This window comes from Rhizophagus irregularis, chromosome 11, assembly GCF_026210795.1.
Source record: "Rhizophagus irregularis chromosome 11, complete sequence".
Taxonomy (NCBI): Eukaryota; Fungi; Glomeromycota; class Glomeromycetes; order Glomerales; family Glomeraceae; genus Rhizophagus; species Rhizophagus irregularis.
Genome location: NC_089439.1, coordinates 4,302,566 through 4,325,736, shown reverse-complemented (window position 1 = coordinate 4,325,736; position 23,171 = coordinate 4,302,566). Strand labels below are relative to the sequence as shown.

Below are 23,171 nucleotides of genomic sequence, written 5' to 3'. Positions count from 1 at the left end.
AAAAATTTATTATTATTATTATTATTATTATTATTATCTTTTACTAAAAAGGTCTGAAAATTCGGTTTATTTACTGCTACACTAGTGACTGTATGCAACATTATTATTCTATAAAGAATTCAGTCCAGAATTTTTCCATACAGAAATTCTTGGCATGAAATGAATAAAATATAAATAATTAAAAGAAAAACCTTTTATTTACAAAACTTTTGTAATTTTTTTTTCAAAAAAAAGCATCTCTTGTCAATTTTATTGTTGAAATTTGACCTCATGAATAATACAAGTAATGTTTTTAATCGTCCTCATTAACCTGTTGCCACTTTATATTTCAGCGTGGAAAATTCCAAATAAAACAAATAATCTTAGCGATTTGAACCCAAATAAAGCAAATAATCGTAGCAGTTCAAACGATCAAATTCCAAATAAAGCAAATAATAGTAGCAGTTTGAACGATCCAAATAAAGCAAATGATTATATAACAAGTTTGAACAATCAAATCAAAATTTACGGAGTAGCGATAAAGTCGTTATACCGCAAACGATTTGACTTAGAATTGTTTTAGTGGACGATATCATAATTGTTATACCTTACATTCATTAATTTATCGTTAAATGATTGCATTAAAATTTCGATATACTCGATTAAATATATATTTAATTTTTCGAAGTGAAATACAGCATTTTTTTTATATAATTTATGACTTTGTAATTACTAAAATTTGTTACTCGAGGAGTATTTTATTTTATTCTATTTATTTTATTCTATTTATTTATTATGTAATTTTTTTTTACATGTATTATATGTAATAATTAATAAATTACACTACCTTATTTTTTAATAATAAATTGCATAAAAAATTTTCCGAAGTATGTTTTGTTACGTCACAGTTTTATGCAACTTTAACGGGAAAAGGACCAAAAAAAAAATTTGAGCTATGCTGCACTGTCTGCGCACATACATGGGTATAAAAATTAAAATTTTGAATCAAAAGTATAAAGAACGTTCAAATTAACAAAGTATTGTCAACCATTTTTAGTTTGTCAATCATGGGAACAAGCTATAAATACACTTTAAAAGTTAATAAATTATTAAATAGAAAAAAGTTAAATTTTACTTTCTGTAAGTAACGAAGATTTTTCTGTACAAAAAATTCTTGGTCAATAATTACTTTATCGTTCCCATTTGTTAAGCAATAATAATTTAATACTAGCTGTTACAAAAGTCCCTCATTAATATATTCTATAATAAAATTTAAATAATTGTTCGGAGCGAAGCGAAGGACAATATATGTCTACGCACTATGAAAAAAAATTTGATCACTTAAGTTTCTCTGTCCGCCACGTGATCGTCGCCCAATGAAATTGCAAATTTTAGTTTTTCGCTCCGGACTTACAACTAGTATAATCTATGTTTAAAGTTTAAAAATTAACTTTTGCATATATTGTAATACTTATTTGACGATAATAGATTTCATTATAGAATAATACAGAATTTTGAATAAAAATTTCTTCATATAATGGAGTTAAATTAAAAAAAAAAAGTGGTAGCTACTAGTGATTTAACAATTAAAACCATTTCAGCGTTTCAATAACGTTGGCTTTTTGCTTTAACTATAATTTTGGCAAAACTCATTATTATCTATGTGGATTTGCATGTTAACAATTATCTTTGGTCCCGTGTTTATTGTGTAACTGATTATCACTTTGGAATCGGATAATTTTTTTACCGAAATACACTGATTTATACGGAGTGTTACAGACCTGTACGACAGAATAATCTTTCTCCCTTTTTTTCTTTAATACCAAATATTTTTCGTATAAAATATTTGTTAATATGTCTACCTCAAATATGATAACAGAAGAAATGGTTCGAAAATACAATAAAAGTGAACTCTTAGATTTTTTGAGAAAAGAAAAGAACTCATTGGAACTTGATGAGGACGATTTGGAAATTATTCGCAGGGAAAAAATTAATGGTCGCAATTTTTTAAAAGTGAACGTAGACAGGCTTATATATCATGGAATGAAATTGGGACCTGCAATGACTCTTATTGAATTTGCTAATGATATAAAAGAATGTAAAGTGCAAAGAAAAATTCTATCAAATAAAATTCCATCAAATATATAATTTGAAGCTCAAGCATTAAATGAGAGAATTAGGAAATTAGAATCAGAAAAAGTACAGTTAAATCAACAATTAAATGATTTAATTCTTTATAAAAAATTTGTTATTCCTTCTTATAATAATTTGTGGCTGAATTTTGGATCCGAATGGAATCAAGAAGAAGCACAAAAAATAATCGATGAAGTTTCTACAGAGTATTTAGGTGTAATATTTCATTTTAATGCATTTAAACATCAGGAAGTAGTATTCGAATTCCAATCATCCATACGATTAACAATTATTCTAAAGGACCGAAAAAAATAATTGTTAATAGTAATTGCTTCAACAGTTTGAAAAAGCATAACAAAGTGGAATCATATAGTAAATTTAATGATGGCTGTTTTAATTTTTCTGATGAGGCTTACTCAAATATTGAAATTATCAAGAAATATACATTTTTTAAAATTTAGGCTTTATTATTTATTTTTTTTTTTCGGTTATTAAATTTTGTATCAGAAATTCTTAAAAATAACAACAAAAATTTGTAATATTTTTTAAATACCAAATAAAAGAATTTATCATTCTTAATTCCCTATAAAGTATTTAATAGGTCAGATTACGCGCATTGGAGCATTTAAATTTATTATTATAGGACGAATTTCTTCAGATTAAAATAACAATAAACACAAAGAACGCAACAGGACTCTATTTATTACGAACGCCATTAAATTATTATTCAAAAGGAAGAAAAATTCCCACGAATTTTTCTTGATAATCGGTGATTTTTCCGGCTGATCCAAATTTTTCAGTTACCAGAATATGCATCTTGCAGGGGACTTCAACAATATTTTGTATTCATGATTATCGAATTTAAAGGCAAGGGTCATAGGAATGTTAAGTAGTTTAAGTAGTTCGGAAGTGGTTTATTGAAAATTGCTTGTGTTGATTGACATTTACTCTTATAAGCTCGTTTATAATAATCTTTTAACCAAATTTAATTTATAATCGGGTTTTTAGAAACTGTTTCGGTTATAAAGTGGTTCGAAACAATTTGCTCTTTTTGGAGATTATTTTTTTATTGGCATCAATTTTTCAAATAAAGTTACTTATTAGAGTAAAGTAATTCGGCTCATCTGTATTATTCTGTATTTAACAATTCAAAAATTGGTCATTTACAGTATTTATCAAATAAAGAATAAAGTGTTTTTTAAAAAGAAAATATAAAATATTTAAATATTTCAAAATTTTTTTTTTTAGTAGAAAATAAAATTTTTTTTTCACTTTTTATTTAAGAAATAATTTTTTCATAAAAATATTTTTCTCTTTTTTTTAAAAAAAAATTAGAAAAAAAATTTTTTTTTTTGCATTATTTATTTATTTTATTTATTTTAAATAATCAAAAAACACAATTAATTTATTAACATTATCGTAATGTAAAAAAAATTAATGGGTGCAGTATCATTTAAATATTCTTTTTTTAAAAATAATGTTTTTATTACTAGATAAATGTTTTATTAAATTTATAAAAAAAAAAAGTATTTTTACATTTTTTGTAAAAAAAAATTATTCTATTGTAATTCCACCAACGAGTCCAAATACTGCAAATACTGTGACCTGATAGTTTAATAAGAACCGTTTCACGTGAAAAAGTATCAAACGATTGGATTCCTACAATGGAATATAGGATACATATTAAATCTTGATATTTCGGCAATATTCTAGATCAAGGAATTTTGGAATTTTTTGCAGTTGACTCACGTATCATGAATTAAAATATTAAATCTCAATTTGAAATGGAAAAGCAAATTTATAATGTATCTCATTTATTGGCATTTTTTTTTTCGTCAGCGAAAAAGTCAAGAATTGTAATTCATTCAGTTTTATTTGAATGTTTGATTTAATGTAAAAAAAATAGACAATAAAGTCATATGACAAAAATTAATTAGACTAAATATTAATAACCATTTACCATCGCCTCCGGCGATTCGTAGCAATTTTATTTATTTTCAACAGGAGGTACTTTACGTCCATTTCTAGGTTGAGTGGGGCGTGAATTGAAACCAATATGCTTACGAAGTTTAACTAACTGAGATGTGCTGATTAAAAGAGGTTTATTAACGACCCACCAGGTAACATCTTCGGTGCAATTAGGTGTAGTAAGACTTCCAAAATATTTATAAACCTATGTGTGATTGAAAAATAACAATTAACGATAATTATTTGACTTTGTAATAAAATTTGAATAATTACTCACCTCCTTAATATGTGAAAATACTTCTGAATTGATGTCTACAGGAACATTGTCTTTAGCATTAGGATCCTAGATTTGAATAATTAAACATTAATAAAATACTAAATCCGTACACAAAAATAATAACCACTTACCTGGTTATAAAGTTTAATAATTGAATCAAAAAAGCTACTACTCCCTACGGCGCAATCGACTTCATAAAGGACACCAATAACTGAATATTTTTTAGTAACTGAATCTTCAAAAACAAAATGAGCCTCAAGATCCGTATGTATTCCGTCAAAGCGATGTTCAGAGGGAGTATGAAAATGAACTTGGTTAAAGATATAACGTACAGAATCAAAAGAACTACCTATCAATTGTTGTGGTAAGAACTTGGTAGCGTGACCTTCCTTTTTCATTGAAATAGTTGGAAATTTAACATTTGGTGTATTTTGTTTAATAAAATTTACATTAGGTAGTTTTATTGCAAGGTCAATACTAGTAATAAAATTAATCGGGGATTGCCTTTCCCCATCTTTACACAGTTTGTATTTCGCATCGAGTTGACTCCAATGCTCTGGACCACGTTCATTGTAATCAAAATCTGCACCATCTTGTTCAGCAGCAAAATTTGACGATACTAGAATAAGCGAAAGGACAATAGTGGGAATTAAAAATGATCTCATTAACATGGTAACTGGTAAGATTAAGCTTTTTTTTTTGTGTTAGGAAATTAATTAATTCCTCAATGATTTGTTTAGACGAAAATGTCCTGTATTTATATTTCTAACCACTTATTTTTGACGTGTAATTTCCATTTGGAAATCCATTCGTTTTTAAATTTCAATTCGCTGGTCAATATCTTCTAGAGGCTTATTATAATGGCTTCTGCATCTTCAATTGAATCGTGTTCAATTTATTCTTCAGAAGCATAAACAGTGAGAATATTTACTTGTTTTGGAAATTTGGTGACATTAAATAAACAGCCACGATGTGGCTAATATATTAAAACGTTTTTTTTTCTAAAGAACACGAATAGAAGATCATTATTAAATTGATGATAAATAGAAAATTTCCAAGTGTTTTGTGTTATATTTACATCTCACTTTATTTTTACTTTTCATCTTTACAAGATTTGAAAACTTTTGCTTTAAAACTCGGTTTCGTAAATATATCATATTTTATTACTTAACCATTATTCAATGAAGACAGACTTAATATTTTTTCGATTAAATATTATTGCAAAAACTTCGTAGAAATAAAATTGTCCATGTATATAATTTATTGGACACGCATTATTACAAGTATATTTAAATTATTTTTTTACTTCGCCAACTAAAAGTATATACCTACAATGATTATGTATACTCTCCTGTATGTATTTATTACATTTATTTCTCTTCGCTCAAATCCGTTTAAATTTGAATCATGTTTTTCTAGTATGTATAGATCTTGATTAAAATCTTTTTAAATTATAAACTTGTTATAAACAAGCACAGTAAATTTGATTAAAATACATCAAGATCATCAATTTCTAATTTGTCCTAGTGGTAGTATACAGGTTAGAATTGATCATCGACAAAAAAAGAATAACGTTTACCTAAGCCTGTCCCAGTTATGATACGGGATAGAGTCCAGTACAATGGGGACTTCGGGTTAGAATCGTTCTTCGAGATTTATTATCACAGAAAAAAATTTAGCATGTACCATCGATTCTGCTTATTTGCAGGATTCGATGAAGTTTGACAGATCACATGATTACTAATCTGCCTTCGTTGCAAAGAAAAATGCAAAAAAATATGCAATACTTCTGTAATGTGAGCGTTTTTAATTGGTTGTCGATCATTTGACCACCTGACGATAACGCGTCTCCTCCAAAATATGACAGAACTTGGTTCTTGTGCTATAGCAGAATGCAATAAACCCACAATTCGCTTTGTACTTTGCAGTAAGTAGTAAAAATAAGACAATACAAAAAAACTTTTATTAATTGCAATATAGAAGTTGGACTTTAACTTTGTCATAGTCATTATTTAGAGATTCAATACAAACATTGATAATAAAGAAAATTACAGAATTTTCAATAGAAATTTTTAAACCATAATTTACTTGGTTAATTAAAATAATTAAAGATAGCAAATATTTGATATTATGATTATATTAACTAATATGATATTTTTTTTTAGACTTCAAGATATGTATACCATTACTTACAGAAGTTTTACGTAAAAACCAGCGAAAAGAACATGTCAGGTTTATTATTAAATCCAGTAGCATTTAAGGTTATGATTGAGGAAGCGGATCCACGTTTAATAGGATTTTTTGACATTGCAATAATACCTAATACACGTTCAGCATACAATAGAGAAGTAGCAAAAAAAAAATTGTAGCAATTTGCTATATTATGGTGGCACAACGAAATTTGCGTTAAATATTGGTTTATTTTTAGATTCAACTGGATCAAATAATGAATCTACAGACGCAATGCATAAAAATTGGAGTAGCAGTATGTGCGGAAACAGTTGATTTACATGAAAATTGCACGAGATCATAAAACTATAAATATAAAAGAATATTTTCAAAAAAATGTAAATATACACATATAATTTTAATAGTAATTGTAATACTAATGCTTTGCTTAGGCAGCTTAGCATTCTTTATTAGAGTTATACATACTGTATTTAATAAAGATGATTTTCATTCAATTAAAGAAAAAAGAAGATCCAATGCTACTTGGCTTTCAACAGGTCATCATATGACAACATGTATATGTAAACAAATAACTAGCTGCCCACAAATTCCCATTACTTATAATGGTGCTTCAATTTATAATCCTACGAATATAGATGTATATAATATTAATAATCGTTTAATTCATAAATATTATGGAACTTTTGATAAATCACATAGCACGCAAATTTAAATGGATGCAGCAAAAAAATGGAACTTACTAGTTTTGATCGTATTGAATTATTTACAGTACATAGTTATGATAGTGCTATTTAGAAAACAAAAGATTAACGATCAATGAAAAATGTACATCTAGTTGGAGATTACGTAAAAGAAAGTGGCAACAATACACACCTTTAAAATGGTTATATAGCCTCAAATTGTTACAGTTTGGCCGCCAATTATTTATTCGAAAAGCCTTGGTTCAATTACAAGAAATCCAATTCCATTTAATATATGATCTTTTATTCCAACCCTTGCGTGTATCACTTAACAGTAGAGAACAGGTAACGCTGGTGCATTACTTATCAATCAATACTTCAGTATTATGAAAACTCATCTCATTTCTTAAACTTTTGCTTCATTTTCTCTTTGGAGAACGTGTAAAATTAGCAAAGAAGCTCAAATCCTGGAGAATAAATCTTTCATTAGAATTAGCATACAGTGAATGGATAAAAAATTAGAACAAATACAAAAAATAAATTCAGATCTATATGTATAGGATATTGAATACCAAATGGCGCTTGATCTTTTAGACAATTTAGTTCCGGCAACTCTTGATGTATATGTAATACTTTTTTCGTTCTGGTTCATTAAATCAATATGTTGAAACTATTTTTCGTATATGAACATTTGCATCACGTCGGAAGCATAAAAATTATAATAAAAGCGCCATTAGTATTCTTGTCAAATTTTTTTTGATATTAATCACCCTTTCTTGATACAATAAAAATAATTTTACCTATTTTAATGATTATCCGGTAGAGAATATGCATAGCAAAATTTGAACAAGTATATCTATAAATGCGTAGCGATGATTATTAAACAGGCATGTATAATTGGTAGATGTTTTAAATTTTTAATTTTTTTTTAATTCAAAAACATTAAATAAAAACTAAAATTTCGTAAAAATTCTCACGTTTTAGATGAATTCAAAGATATCAAAAACATCATATCCATCAAATATTGGTTTCCTGACAAATAAAACAAGTTTATTCTTGTTATAATATTTTCATATGCTTTATCAAAATCTCAATTGCAGTCATGCACTTGATAAGAAAGGAAAAGGAAAGAAAATCCTACAACCTATTACCTTGCTACGTTAGATCAGCAAGTAGATATTAAAAATCTATCAACCGGTATCATACAGAAAACCAAATGTTTGTGGCGCATCGCGCATGTGATGCTAATTAAATAACGATAGTAAATATTGATCTGTTAACATGATTATCATAATCATTGTGAACAATATTATAAGCGAAGCATACTCGATAATGGTAAATCTTTTTTAGACATATCACAAAATGGTAGTAATGAACTTACCGAAGAAGAACAAGACAATGAAGAACAAGACAATGAAGAACAAGAGGAGGGAATAGAAGAAATGAATGATTCTGATTTAACTACAATATCATTTAATTAACAACTGCTTTGCTTCATGTATATAGAACAAATGATTAAAAATATTATACAAGTTTATCAATTTCTTTTTCATTATTTATAAATGTGAAGGTTATTAACTCCAGCCTATCGGGTACTGGCATCATATATTCTATAGCAGAAATCTTCAAACACTAGTCAAGGCAAAAACGAAAGTTAAACACGGTTCGGAAAAAAAAAAGACACTTATTTTTAATGCACGTGATAGTGGATTTTTATGTTGAGATGTTCACTATATATCACATGACCATATGGCACAGTAATCACGCTTTTGTAAAAATATCTAGATGATTGAAAATGAGATTCACATAAAATATAATCAATCACACATGATTTGGGACTAGCCCATGATACATATTATTTCTATCGAATAAATTATTTGTTTTGAACCTTGTTAACACACTCCCTATCCTTTAAACATTTCTTAAAAAAAACATAATATAAAACATGAATGAAAAAAAAAATAGAATTTTTTTATATCTTTGATTGCATAATCGGAAATTTCTCCATCACGCATTGCTTCGAGAGTTCGTTAGTCTTCACCATTTAACATTCTATCCGAGAAGCTTTCGCAACATATGTTATCATTGATAAATACCATGCCAATGGATGATCTCCGGGATTGCAACAACCATTCCATAACAGTATGTTGTAACATTCGAAGAGGAAATATAAAGGGACTTAGTTTACAACGGGATATGGCAAACTATCAAATGTAATAGCCCATTTCACAACGGTATGCCTCATGCAACATTCGTTGAGAAAATCTAAAGGGACTTGGTCTGTAACAGCGAACGTGAACAAAGTTGTGCTTTAATAGTGGATCTCGTAGGAGTCATAAGAACAAAAAAAAAAAGAAACCTTAATCGTCAGTAGCCACTTCATTGAGATTGTAAGCAGGAAAAACATGACATACCATGATGTAAGAGAATTCTGTCATGCCCGAAATCTTTTTGCCTTGATTGGCGTAGAATCGCATCAAAACTTCTTGTCGAAGATCTAATTTGATGAAATGCCAATTTACTGGCTTGTAAATTGGCATAAATTTGTAAATCGGTAATTAATGCAAATATCGTTGATAAAGAACGTGCAACTCTTTGAAAATAATAAAACAAATGCTTACCTAGAATGCAACAGCTCTTGCAAGCCACTACCCTCTCTTCCCTCAAACGATGGTAAGTGAAATTCTCCTAACAAGTATGAGCACATAAGATCTGGAGGTCTGGAGACAGCCCCAAAATTGGAAATGATTTCCAATCCCTCTTATGCCAAAAAATTCTAATTCACAAATCCTTATTTTTTGCTTCCTCCGGCATTATTAGAGCCTGCATTGCAGACATTACCGAGAAACCACGTCTATGTCCTCACGATTGTTGCTGTTTTCGGATTCATGACGAGTACCAACACCACCCTTTAACTCAACCCAAACATTTTCAAATCCTTCAGACTTCAGCATTGTCAAGACCATCTACACGAGTCTTTGCTTTTATTTTTGAAGACGATAGTGGTTTCTTATTATTGGAAACAATCTTTTCTGCGTCAGATTCAGATTTTACTGAATTATGGGTACAAGAAGTCGTGATGTAAGCTGTGTTTTCACCCGCGGTTGCTTCATTTCCTTACCGTCTTGCCATTGTACGATCCTACAATAAACCATTATTAGACTATGATGAACACTTACACCCATTTTATAAGCTCAGCTGCCCACAAAATGTCTCGCAACTGTTTATCTAAATGTCGGAAGGGATAGATGTTGCTCATTTCATCCAGTGATTTTAGGATCTGAAAATCAGCAAATTCTTTAAGAAATAAAACCAATCGTATTCGCTTCCCAATTTCAAGGACTTTCGTGGTGTCCTCTTCGCTATCGCACAAGCTGATCATCAATTTTAAGTTTCCTTGCTCTAAGAGCTTCTTTTTATTTTCCTCCCGAACAATTTTCACCAGCTTATTCTCTGTGGAAAGCGCATTTTTCAACTTGTGCTGCATCAAAAAACGGGACCAAGACATTTCCCAGTGCTCATCGCTTATCTGCAATGTACATCCCGTATCCGAAAGTTGAAGTGACCTAACTATGCTAAAAAACAATGAATAATGTGTTAATCGAATTCCATCAAAGTACCACTTGCTGATGAAAACGTTTCGAGACTAGCCCAGTTCCCTTCAAATTATTGCTTAAGTTTACACCATCTGTTATCCAGTCCTCCGCCATAAGTGAGTATCCAGCATGAATAGGAAGTCCATCAAAATAGCACGGTTTGGGTGTTGCTACTCTCGATTTCGACAGGAATACTTGACGAGGATTTTCCTTACTGGGTTTATCCTCGTCCCCAGGTTCTTCATAGTCTCCTTCATCTGAGAGACTTTCTTTCTCTGCTATTTCCTTCAAACGATCAAGAGAATTTTGGTGGGCAATTTCGTTTGTGACACCAAGTCTTTCGTTCGCCATACTTAATGTCGTCTCTGTACATATCTTCACTTCATCCTTTCTCTTTTTACGCAGAAAATAAAGCTTCGCCTTATCATTCTCGAAGAATTCGTTCTGTCTCAAAAATCTTCTTGCAATACCGCCAAGTTCAGAATCGTCACTTAATGCCTTTAATATTTTATGAAGCACTTCTACGCCTTCCGTCAAGGAGGAGTAATTGAAATACACATAAAAATTCTTCGCTTTCAATGCATTACGAGAGAGATGTTAACATATTGAGTCTCAGATAGCCGACCTTGCCCAAGGTGGTGATGTTAGTAGTTGTCGTGGCTAGTTTAAATTTAAAATTGTATGATGGTTTTCCTATCAATTGTAATACACCTACCATTGCCTCTATTACGATGGTTCTCTTTGCTTTAACGGGACGTCGGCTGGCTGGGATGCGAAATGCTTGCTAATCTTCGAAGGCGAAGTCAGCTCTACACCTCCAAGCTCGTCCTTTATATTAACGTTAATGTTAGTGTTGGCGACAATCAATTTCCGTTTTCTTCAAGAGAATATCCACCTTCCATAATTTGAGCTTGTCTGTAGCGAAATTATCGAACTGGGTACCTTCTTTGTCTTAATTTCTTCCTTAAGTTCACTAACCGTCTTTGTCAAGTTCATCTTGATGTTGAAAGCAATTTCATAAGGGTTTTCACCTACGACCAAACAGTTAAGAGTAATAGTTGGCATAGCTTGCTGTTTGATTTGGATAAAAACGAAATTCCCAGTTCCAGTGTAAGAAGTGTAAGAAAAAAAAATCTGGGAAATTCCTTTTGTCGCGTCGCGTAATCATATTGTCCCACATACTAATTGCCGATCACTAATGTCAGTACCCCCCTGGACAGGGTCACATCCGCAGTACTAATTAATTTGATATCTATTTTTATCATATGACCTTTATATTGTACTAAAATATCCAATTGGCGTTATTTTATTTGGCCATGCATGCCTGAAAGCTGTTAGAGTCGGTGTGGTTTCTTTTAGATATCTAATAAGCCATTATCGTAAGTTGAATGATATTCGTTACTATTTTTAAAAAAAACAAAAAATGAGTCGAATGATATTATATTTTCGTACATTGTCACAAATTTCAAATAAAGACTCAACAAGAAAGAGGAACACTTCAAAACTTCAATCACCTTCCCGTTCCAGACAATACATAGGGTATTGAAAATTCTTTCTCAAGGTAACTTTATGAATCCGCATCTGAAGAGAAATGACATGATGATAGTAACAGAGAGAAATGGATTGGATACTGAGGTGCGATCCGGATGAACCTGATCAATCCGTGAGTCGGATGAAAAAAAAAACTCAATCCGGATCAAAAAAACCAATCAATCTGCGGCTAGCCACGAATGAGCCATCAGATGATAATCGGATTGATCGGATGAAATTTTTTTTTTTTTAGAAGGTGCTAAAATAGAACGGATCTCTTACAAGTTCCAGACCTGTATGTAATTCAGCGATTTTCTTTTTTTATCTGAGAATGTTACTAACGTTTTTTTCATTTTTTTTTTCTTTAGGGACGTCTTCCCAGGACTCGAACTTTGGTTTTTGGAGAAAGGATTTGAATTTGTAAGTTAAAGCGAGAAATTTTGTTTTTTCTTTGTTTGGAAACGTTATTAACGTTCCTTTTCATTTTTTTTCTTTAGAGATGCCGTTCCGAACTTTGTAATTTATCGCAGACTTTGAATTTGTAAGTCGAAGGAAGAGATTTTTCTTTATTTTTATTCGAGAACGTTATTAACGTTCTTTATTTTTTTTTTCTTTAGAGACGTTTTCCTGAGACTTGGACTTCTGCCTTGAATTTTGAATTTGTAAGTTAGAGTGGGAGATTTTGCTTTTTTTTTCGTTCGAAAACATTATCAACATTCATTTTGCTTTTTATTTAGGGAAATCTTCCTGGATTTGCACTTTGGCTTTGGAAATTAGACTTGAATTTACAAGTCGGGAAAGATTTTATTTTTTTTTTGTTTTGGGGTTAGTAAATTGGTTATTACTAATTGAAAAAATTTTGGTAAATTTACCAAACTGAACAGAATTCCTGACTCAAGAAGTGTGTTTTTTGGGGAAATGTGTTTACTTTATTAATTTAGTGTTTTAAAAGTTTCGGAACACTTGGTTTAGGGCGAAAGTTAATATTTTTAAAGTTCACTACTTTTAATACTTTTAAGGTGAATATTTTAAAAATATTTGTTTATCTTTTTACATTTTGGAATAATGAAAAATAGCTTAGTACATGTATTTATTTATTTTATATTTGAATAATAAAATAAAGTAATTAATCAGGTAAATGAATATTATTAACTTTGGATGCATTTTTTTTAAAAAAAACATATGCTTAAAAAGTTTCGCATTCATCCTGGAGTAATTAAATTCACGGCATTGGAAAACAACCTTTCTGATGAAGTTGATGTAGCGGGAACTGCTACATATATTCTAGCAATTTAGCTAATATGGGGTGTTTACTTTTTTTGCCAGTCCACCATTTAAAAGGATTCTGGTTAAAAGGAATTTTCCTTCTTTTAGATATTCTGAAATTTCATCATGCACTTGAGGTTGTTCTTGCTCAAAAATTGCAAAAATTGGCGGTAAAAAAAGGACGTGATTGCATAGGCGTTTGTGATTCAATGGGGCTTTGTAAATAATTTTGATAATAATTAACATACTTTTGATGTAGGATTCATTAACACGTTTAATTCTAGGATCAAGAAAAGTAGATATCATTAATTCTTTAGGTGAAGACTCCCAATCATAACACATAGCATCATATAAATTTTTTTTTACTTTATCCAACATACCTTTAGTATTTAATGGTTGATTTATTTGATTATTATTATTTTCTTCGTTAACATCTTGATTTCTAATTCTCGATTTCTTCTGCTATAGCAAAAACTTTCAAAATTTTTTATTTGTAGATTACTAGATAAAGTTGTAGATGAAGTAAATGGGGATGGTAATAAAGTTGTCTTTTAATTTCTTTGAGTGGAATTATAGTATACGTAACATATTTTTTACCACTAAGATGACGTGTAGCTTGTTCAAATGAAGCAAGAACTACAATTAAATCATGCAAAAGATCCCACTCGTCAGAACTAAGCATAATTAGTCTTAGTTGCCTACCATCCTTTTTTGATTCTGAATCATTTTCTAATTCAGGTAATAGTGCTTGTATATAACATTTGATTCGTACCTAAGCATAATAACTGGAGTTCTGGCGTTTAGGTCTTAAAAAAAGTCTATCAAATTTTTTGCACTTTACTAAACTTATGAGCAGTAAGAATAATCTCATGAATAATAAAATTTTTAAATTTTATCATATATCAGTGGTTAAACATATAGAGATTGCGTTATTATCTAGATAGCGACCGATTATTTATAAAATAAATCGTTGCCGGAAAAAACAATTAATACATGAAAATTGCGTTACATGTGAATAAATAATTTTTATGGCAAATGGTATTAAAAAAACCTTGATTCAATTAACAATGAATATTGTACTTTTTATATTTTATTCGACTAGCGTTACAGAAATAATGTACAATAAGATTAGACTAGTATCTTGATTGCTATTACATGGATACTATTCGTTTTGTTTGTAAATTTATTCTTTTTAAAAAGTAAAAACATTGTAAGTTTCATCGATTTGCAAAGTATTTGCTCTAGGAGAGGTTACCCAAAACACACGACCTAACGAAGGCGCTTCTGGAGCGTTATTTTGCAAGTAAGCTGCTTGCAATCTTCTAATAACATGCAAGTAGATTTGGTGAGAGCGGTTACCGGCGTCTATGCAGAATATTGAATCTGATACAACAGGTCCTTGTTGATTTCCAGGATTTCCAGGTGCGACAAAATCAGGATCAATATACTGGCGAATGGCTGGATTAGTGCCAGTAATGACTGTCCAAATGAAAATATGATTAGAATAGATTTTTAAAGAATAATTAATAATGATTATTTTTGAACATACCAGCAATCACGTTAGCCTTAATTATTCCTCGCTGGGTTAAACCAGCTTCGTTCCATTCAACAAGAATGACTGGATCTACATGGTAAATTTCATCATCATTCTCATCTTTCTCAATTTTGGGTTCGATTGAGTTAAACCAATGTTCTAGTTCTTCCTTCCATTTTTCCTTAAAGGCGGGGTTGGACGGCATTTTCTTCTTTTGTCTATGATAAAAAAATTTTATTAAAAAATCAATTGATTTTGCCAGTAAATAAAGACCACAGAGAAACGTCATATTTTAAAGTTAACCACATGACTAATTTGTACAGAATAAAGAGCGGAAAAATTATACTAATAATAACGGCGATAAGAGGCGAACAGATAATTGAAAAAATATATAAAAAAAAGTAGAAAAAAATGACAAAGATTTTGCTTGTTTCGTTTCTCATCTTTTTTTTTTACTTTTTGCCGGTTTTACCTTTTTTTTGTTTTGTTGATTTGTCAATATGTATTTATATGACTAATAATAATAATTCGTAAGTGTATAATTACAATTTCATAAGCTTTTTTGATTGATTTAAGACATTTTAAGTGATATGAATTATTTAAGGAAGTCTCTCAAATAAATATAGAGGTTGTGTGACACCGGTGACAATTCCCAGTAAAAAATATTCATCCCCGCGTGTATATTTATTTGAGAGACAGTTTTTGTCTCCCAAACTTATTTTTTTCACATCCCCTTAAATGTCATCGGTCACGTGAGCGGAATTTAATTATAAAATTGTTGGTGTTACAACAAGTATGTAGTAACACGTGATTTCACATGTAATACCACTCGTCACAATATGTATCAAATAAACTATTAACCATTGATATCAATATTGTATGATAATGAAAATATCGGTCAACATGATCTTATAGGGCTGTGCACTATATAAATTAAACAGATTGATTATAAATTTGGCTCACTGATTCGCTTTATAACTTTAAACTTTTTAATGGGGTCGGAGGGTCTTTTCTGCATCAACTATTAGGTTGAGCGTGGAGGAATTGATTATATAGTAGTTAAAGATCTTCCTTTTTCTAAAATTAGCCTCCGTAGTTTTATCCTGACCTGGAAAACACTCACGAATTTTATATCATCTCTATGTATTTTATAATGATCAAACCATAGTCTTTATCCTTTCCCAAAATAATAATAGCTATGGATCAGTTCTAGAACTGTTTTTTGATTATCACCTTCGGTTTTGATGATCCTGTCATTTAAGTCACGAAAACTAATCGAGTCAATATTCATTTTGGGAAATGTCTGCAAAGAAATAGTACCAAGATCCGGCTTTATATATACTTTCCTCCTAACTTGTATAATGGGCATAACGTCTTATCGGTATTGCCATAATAATCGAAATTTTCACTACTCAATTCTATATAAAGTAGGATATTGTTCCAGGGTCTTGTTGCAAAAATATATGGTTAATTTTGAAATCTCATTTGCACTGCACGTGACATACTTAATTTTATTAACTCATATACCGTTCTCTTCAAATAATTTGCGAATCTTTTTTTGCTCTAAGAATTTTAATTTTAATTCGTAAGGAAACTGGTGACACCAGTTAGGTGTATATCCTTATACATTTTCTTGCAGTTTTATCAATAACTCCCGTCTTACGACAACTTTATTTTCGAATATTGAACCCAGGACAAAATCTCTTCATGTCTAACCCATAAAAACAAATGGACTAAACTTAGTGTTGTGATTTGGTCGCAAGGTACTTTACTAGAAGATTCTATAGGTAAATATTTTTCATTAGGCGAAGCAATAATCGAATTAGGGAAGCTTTTAGGTAACTGGTAAGGGTATTTATATAGTTTTTTTTGAGATTATATTAATGTTTTTTCACATAGGTAATTATGATTAACTAATTGTACATGATGCGCCGACGAAATTGACTCGATGAGTCATGACTAATATTATATTGATCATGACCATGCGACTTATATGTTATTATTAGTCTCCAGTGTTATTTTGACAATCCCAATGTCTTTTTTTTAGTTCCATCATATTTCAATATTTTATAGAAAAAGTAAGTGCTGTGGTCTGTTGAAGTGGAAAAAAGGCAAAAAAAGATATTAATATGTATATTCTCATAGGTAATTCTTCGCTTGGCTCATCATAGAAAGTGAGGTGTAATTATCCTAACAATTTATAACAAATAATTTGACAACAAACCTACTTTGTGAGCTTTAAATAATAGTATAATTGTTTTACTATACTCAAAATTGAATGAAAATTTTTTCACTTATAAATTTTAAAAAATTTCATAATATAGTAACCGCTTTTTTTTTAAAAAAAATGGTATTTTGGAAGATCGTATTGGTTACAATAGCGTTTGTATGGTTTATTAATGAGATTAACAATCTCTACAATAATTTTGATGACGCCAATTATTTCAACAACAATTACCATGATGATTTTGATGCTTATGATCCTTACGACAATTTTATGATGATTTTTATGACGATTTTGATTCTGATAATGATTCAATTATTATGATGGCTTTGATGGTTAAGATTATTCAGAATATGACTCTAATTAAACTTGTTGCGATAGAAAATAGAGAGGTATTAGTTTAAAGTAATTTTGATATTTTATTACGAAAGATTTCACTTTCTCTTTAATTAGCCATAACAATATCTTTGTCTTAAATGGTTTTAATGTTTGTGAAATTATTTGTTGGATATTTTTTTTTTTAACCGATCAACAGAGATAAATTACATTTCTGAATGCTTTGTTCTTTCCTTTTCACTTCCATGTATGAACATTACTACTCGATGTATTAGTATTGTAATTAGTTTGTATGGCAATAATAAAAATAAGTAATTAAAAGATTTTCACTTGTAAAAAGATTGACAATCTCAGGATTAAAATTTCAATATGTCCAGATTTTAGATTTGAAGTAAAGCTGGATTAATAATAATTTTTATTTATTAAAAATAATGATCATCTATAATTTTTTTTCTAAAAAAGATGAGATGATAATATTGATCCTTTACACAAAAAAAAGGAATCAATTAATCATCTTAAAATGATAATTTTTTTTCCATCTTTTCTTTTGATCTCCTTTTGACTGAAACTTTTTTCTTTAGGCAACATCTTCTTTGTATGAATGATTTTAAAAGATGCCACAATTTTATGTTGCACACATTAAATCAATTACTGAACTTCTAAATTATATTATACATTGTTCTTGGGAGGAATAATAATAAAATTTTCATGCTATCAAAGCGAAACAAACCTTTAAAAGCAAATTTGATAAAGTAACATATCGTCCACTAGTTCTCATTATCTTAAAAACCTGTCCTCTTTTTAAACCGTAATATTTTATTTGCGATCGGATCTGTTGCTTGTGAGGAAGTTGGGTTTCCTTCAATCAATATTTAGCAAGTCTTTTTTTCTTTATCGGAAAGAACATAATGTTTGGGCACAAGTTGATGCGATGTGATATTAATCATCAAATCTGCTTCCGAGAAAGTATCAACTTCATAGTGTCTATTTTCTCTTGTGTTTATAACTTGTATCGCCTTATTAGCTGCTGCAGTTAGAGTACCGAGGAATACAATGATACTTTTGAGTCCACCATCCGTTAGCATAAAATTTTAAGGTACTTTACACCAACAGGCTTTTCATCAGGAAATGTCACAAGTAATTGCTCATTAGGGTTATCATTCTTTTGGACTTGAAACATCATCGATTCTTTAACAATTAAACCATCCTTCATGCAGCATTCATGAAATAGGTTCATATCAGTTTTACCAAGGGTGTCAAGACAGTAATTCTCACTAAGTGACCATGGGGAGTATTAGGAATTACCCATACTTTGTAAAATAAAAAACAAAATGCACTTTTTTCTTGTAATTCAGCAAAGTATTTGATCTAATAATTCATTTGCTTCATTCAAAAAATGATTGTTCCACATCAAAGCTTTGCCATTTAGTTATGTATTTTCAATCATGATTAATTAATTCACAAAAAAAAATGTTATTGTTTATAAAAAATTTGTAACATCAAAGCTTTGCCATTTAGTTATGTATTTTCAATCATGATTAATTAATTCACAAAAAAAAAAATGTTATTGTTTATAAAAAATTTGTAATAGTAAAGCAAAATTATTTTTTTTAAAGGTATTTGTTTAAAAGCAAAAGTATTTAGCAAAAGTATTTTTTAAAGGTGTTGTTTAAATAGAGAGAAATTAGTGATCTTAAATATTAAAAAATAACATGATTCAGACTGACATAACACGAAAAAAAAAACCATTACAAAATACTCAGCTTTTGTCATCCTGATTCATTATTACAGAAACAGAAGATTATAAACTAGTGTTTGGAATCATGTAACAGTTATTCGAATAACTCGAGTATATTCGAGTATTCAAATAAGCATAGTGGTTATTCGAGTATTCATTTAGCCAGATATAGTATAGTTAAAATTCTAATTGGGCATTAAATCCTTAAATTTAACTGAGTTAAAATCATAATTCAGGCTAAAAATTATCAGTTATGTAAATCATTACTATAAAAGGAAATTTAACTTATTCGAATATTATTCGAATACACTTTATAAATTTAAATGAATACTCAAGTATATTCGAATATATTCGATTCCAAACACTATTATAAACTAATATTATATATATATATATTATATGCAATATATGTAATCCATGTAATAATAAAATGAAATAAATTTTATTAGATATAAGTATGACTCATATTGAATAAATAGAATTATCACTTTTTTTCCATATTAATTTAGAACAAACTAATGATATAAAAAGAAAAATATGTATCATAATGTATCTAATAATAATCATACATACCAGATGATATATTGTTGATATTTTTTAACAGATTATTATTTAAAAAAAAATTTTATATTCCTTAATTACATGAAACTTTTATTTATTACATTTTAAATTTAAAAAACTTATAATTTTTTTTTATTGATATTATTAATTAAAATTTTCAATTTTGAATATTTGGAAAAAATTACAAAATTAGTTTGTATACATGTTTATTTAAAATTAACTTTATTTTTATTCTTTTTAATTTTTTATGAAATTCTTTAAATAAAAGTATGTCCAAAAAAAAATGGAAAAAGAAAATACAAATGATACAAAGTCAGATGAAGACAAAACTACGTCAAAGATGCCAATCTAAACAATTTAAATCAAATTTTTTTGATTGGGTTAGTGGATGTAGATTAGAGTACTAATTAAATTATGATTGAATTCTCAAATGATCGATTGTTCGTAAATTTCTAATTATTATAAAATTTATTTATCAGAAGAAATAATTTGGTGGATAATTTATAGTGAATTTCAAATATATTAAACATATTTTCAATGGAAATCATCAAAATTGTATAGTGTGATGATAAATTTAATTGGAGTCAAAAAACTAAAAAACTCGAAAGTAACATTAAATTCTGAAGTTTCACAAGGTTTATTTAACTATTTTGAAATATATGTAGTTTTTTTCTAAATAAGGATTTTAAAAAAAAGTTTTTATCAAATTGTACATTCTAAATAAATTATGGTAAATGTCTGATTCGTATAGTTTTAGTATATAATTATTATTTCAACAATTTTTATTTCTCTTTATTGGTCAAGATAGAAAAACAAATACATCTATACAATAAAGTATCGTATTTACACGAACCTAACTACAAAAATCCTAATACATCAGTGGTAATAAGTATTAGTTATTTAACGCTAAATTGCTAATTATAAAAACTAAAGAAATGTTTGTATAGGAATTAAATTATATGCGTTATTTTCTTTCTAATCGCACAATTTTGATAAAATTCATTGTAATATTTTTGTTATACCATATTATTATGAATATTGTAATTTTTCAAGAAAGACATCGGAAATTAATACTAATCACTTGCTTCACAATAGTTTATAATATTTACATAATAAGGAAACATTTTTATACATTAGTATCTAAGTTATCATGAATAAGGTTCTTCAAAATAATTTGTATCTATTACTATGTTTTTGGGATTTATTCTTAAAATTTAGAGCTTATTTAGAATCATACATCTTGACATTATTTAATTGGTGACCTAATTCTTATATAGTTCCTCCAGTATCGAAAAATTCAAATGAAAAAGAAAATTCCTTAATTATTAAATCATCCACAACTTTACAAATTAAAAAAAAATTAATCAATCGTTCACTACAATCATTGCAGAATACTTGATTTTGTAACTTGGTATTTTTACACTTTTAATTTCAACCAATTACAATTTCAAAATACTAATTCAAGAAAAAGCTTATCAAATTTGTTTAATAGAATTTTTTACTAATGGAATGCCTCTTTACAATTTTCTTAATGAGATTATATTTGAATTTACTTGGGATAATATATTTATGGTTTTCATTAAATTATGATATTATTACTATTATTGCTGCGATTATCTTTCATTTCATCTTTCATTCCATTACTCCTTCTGTTTATGTTTCTATTAAAGAATCCTATTTAACACTAAATATTTATTTAGTGTACCATTTATTTTATTGAATCTCATGATTTTTGGTCTACTCATTGGCAATTATTAACAAGTTTAAATATAGAATTAGGTTATTTTATTTATTTGTTCAAATATTTTGCAAACATTATGGATGTATTAGGTGCTTTTGGTGTTAGTGCTTTATTACGTGAATATCTTATAATTGCAAATTTTAATATTTGGACAGGTGAACAATTCTTTTTTTTCAGATGATCTGTTTGTTGTCACATAGCCATATAGATGACACATCAAAATTTCAGCAGATTATGCACCAAAACTTCTTTTAAGGAAATTAATATGACAACAGAAGATCAAGTATTTAAAATAGCAATATTACTTGAAAACATGAACTTGATAATGATTATGATTATTATTAGTTAGAGAAATAGAAAGGAGGATAAATGAAAAGAGAGCTGGTAGTAATAAATTAGGTGTAGTAGAAATAGGTTTACCATCTCATCATGTGGAATTACTTGAAGCTGTATACAATTCTTTTAATGCCAAAAGGGTTGGTGATAAGTTATTTCAAAATAAGTACTATCCTATGATAAACTCCATCTACAAACAAACTATTCCCATTTAAAAAACATTTTAAAAAACTTCATATAATATCCACTTTTAAACTTGCAAACCTTAGATTTTCAAGCAACTTTATGGGCTTAAAACACAATTTTCTACACTTATTTATTTATACATGGTTCAGTATGACAGTATGACAAAGGAAGATATTCATGATGAATTAAAGAGTTCACTAATTAATACCTTCAAATTTATGATGCAAGTCAGAATTATAAATTTATATTATCATATGATATAATTTTATTCTCAAAATATAGTGTTTTTAGCCAGAACTACAATTTAATTTTTAAAATGACTAGGTCATTTGTCATTTATATCACAAATGACATATAATTGGTCATTTGAGTCATTTGACATTTGGGCCACTAAAATAATAAAAATATTCAGAAATATAGTTGTTGTTCAGATGCTAAAAGCTGAATAAGCAAATGGGAGGTAGACTATTATTGGTGTTAATTATATAAGCTATGTAATTGATTTTCATATGACAAATCTTTTACATATCAATACAAGATTCTATAACATAATCAACCTACATTCAAAAAAAGCTTTCACCCATACTTTTCTTTGTTTTTCTTTCTGTTTCTTTTCTAATAGCATTTTCATTTCATATCTGAATTTGAATTAAAAAACTTTGTTTTATATCCTAAACTTTATATCATCATCTATCATGTATGAGTTCTATTGTTGAAAATGCATCATCACCCAGATTCAGAAAATATGGAATAAATAAAAGAGTCATATTCTAAAAGAGATCATATAGCCATATTAATCAGGCTACCTTAATTTGGTATAAATAGTAAAACTTTGAAATTATCATACTTCATCTTTATCTAAAAGCAGGCTGCTTTCAAAATCTAAGATTGTTTCT

At 28.5% G+C, this 23,171-nt stretch overlaps 9 protein-coding genes across 9 annotated transcripts; 4 read left to right on the top strand and 5 right to left on the bottom strand.

Moving 5' to 3' along the window:
• Window positions 1–286: 286 nt before the first annotated feature.
• OCT59_003425 (uncharacterized protein) lies at window positions 287–562 on the top strand (the record flags this gene model as incomplete). Its single annotated transcript, XM_066145602.1, has 1 exon — window positions 287–562. One exon carries the CDS (start codon window positions 287–289, stop codon window positions 560–562), a length of 276 nt encoding a protein of 91 aa, XP_065996307.1.
• Window positions 563–3,893: 3,331 nt separating this feature from the next.
• On the bottom strand, window positions 3,894–5,086 carry OCT59_003424 (uncharacterized protein). Its single transcript, XM_025310715.2, has 3 exons — window positions 4,489–5,086; window positions 4,358–4,423; window positions 3,894–4,285 (listed from the first exon to the last, which is right to left on the bottom strand). The coding sequence occupies exons 1-3, from the start codon at window positions 5,026–5,028 to the stop codon at window positions 4,100–4,102; spliced, it is 792 nt and encodes a 263-aa protein (XP_025179596.1). The 5' UTR covers window positions 5,029–5,086; the 3' UTR covers window positions 3,894–4,099.
• A 1,131-nt stretch (window positions 5,087–6,217) lies between these two features.
• On the top strand, window positions 6,218–7,259 carry OCT59_003423 (uncharacterized protein; the record flags this gene model as incomplete). Its single annotated transcript, XM_066145600.1, has 3 exons — window positions 6,218–6,284; window positions 6,523–6,589; window positions 6,983–7,259. 3 exons carry the CDS (start codon window positions 6,218–6,220, stop codon window positions 7,257–7,259), a joined length of 411 nt encoding a protein of 136 aa, XP_065996306.1.
• A 2,486-nt stretch (window positions 7,260–9,745) lies between these two features.
• On the bottom strand, window positions 9,746–10,193 carry OCT59_003422 (uncharacterized protein; the record flags this gene model as incomplete). Its single annotated transcript, XM_066145599.1, has 3 exons — window positions 9,746–9,752; window positions 9,849–9,947; window positions 10,069–10,193. 3 exons carry the CDS (start codon window positions 10,191–10,193, stop codon window positions 9,746–9,748), a joined length of 231 nt encoding a protein of 76 aa, XP_065996305.1.
• A 209-nt stretch (window positions 10,194–10,402) lies between these two features.
• OCT59_003421 (uncharacterized protein) lies at window positions 10,403–11,541 on the bottom strand (the record flags this gene model as incomplete). Its single annotated transcript, XM_066145598.1, has 3 exons — window positions 10,403–10,797; window positions 10,865–11,321; window positions 11,449–11,541. The coding sequence occupies 3 exons, from the start codon at window positions 11,539–11,541 to the stop codon at window positions 10,403–10,405; spliced, it is 945 nt and encodes a 314-aa protein (XP_065996304.1).
• A 59-nt stretch (window positions 11,542–11,600) lies between these two features.
• On the top strand, window positions 11,601–13,489 carry OCT59_003420 (uncharacterized protein; the record flags this gene model as incomplete). The annotated part of the gene is made up of 10 exons (XM_066145597.1): window positions 11,601–11,669; window positions 11,793–11,942; window positions 12,183–12,202; window positions 12,299–12,384; window positions 12,607–12,648; window positions 12,722–12,773; window positions 12,851–12,869; window positions 12,971–13,015; window positions 13,091–13,178; window positions 13,295–13,489. The coding sequence occupies 10 exons, from the start codon at window positions 11,601–11,603 to the stop codon at window positions 13,300–13,302; spliced, it is 579 nt and encodes a 192-aa protein (XP_065996303.1). The 3' UTR covers window positions 13,303–13,489.
• Window positions 13,490–14,811: 1,322 nt separating this feature from the next.
• On the bottom strand, window positions 14,812–15,358 carry OCT59_003419 (uncharacterized protein; the record flags this gene model as incomplete). Its single annotated transcript, XM_025316860.2, has 2 exons — window positions 14,812–15,098; window positions 15,169–15,358. 2 exons carry the CDS (start codon window positions 15,356–15,358, stop codon window positions 14,812–14,814), a joined length of 477 nt encoding a protein of 158 aa, XP_025179599.1.
• A 3,227-nt stretch (window positions 15,359–18,585) lies between these two features.
• On the bottom strand, window positions 18,586–18,798 carry OCT59_003418 (uncharacterized protein; the record flags this gene model as incomplete). The annotated part of the gene is made up of 1 exon (XM_025329814.2): window positions 18,586–18,798. One exon carries the CDS (start codon window positions 18,796–18,798, stop codon window positions 18,586–18,588), a length of 213 nt encoding a protein of 70 aa, XP_025179600.1.
• A 3,031-nt stretch (window positions 18,799–21,829) lies between these two features.
• On the top strand, window positions 21,830–22,304 carry OCT59_003417 (uncharacterized protein; the record flags this gene model as incomplete). The annotated part of the gene is made up of 2 exons (XM_066145596.1): window positions 21,830–21,908; window positions 22,099–22,304. 2 exons carry the CDS (start codon window positions 21,830–21,832, stop codon window positions 22,302–22,304), a joined length of 285 nt encoding a protein of 94 aa, XP_065996302.1.
• Between the last annotated feature and the right edge of the window lie 867 nt (window positions 22,305–23,171).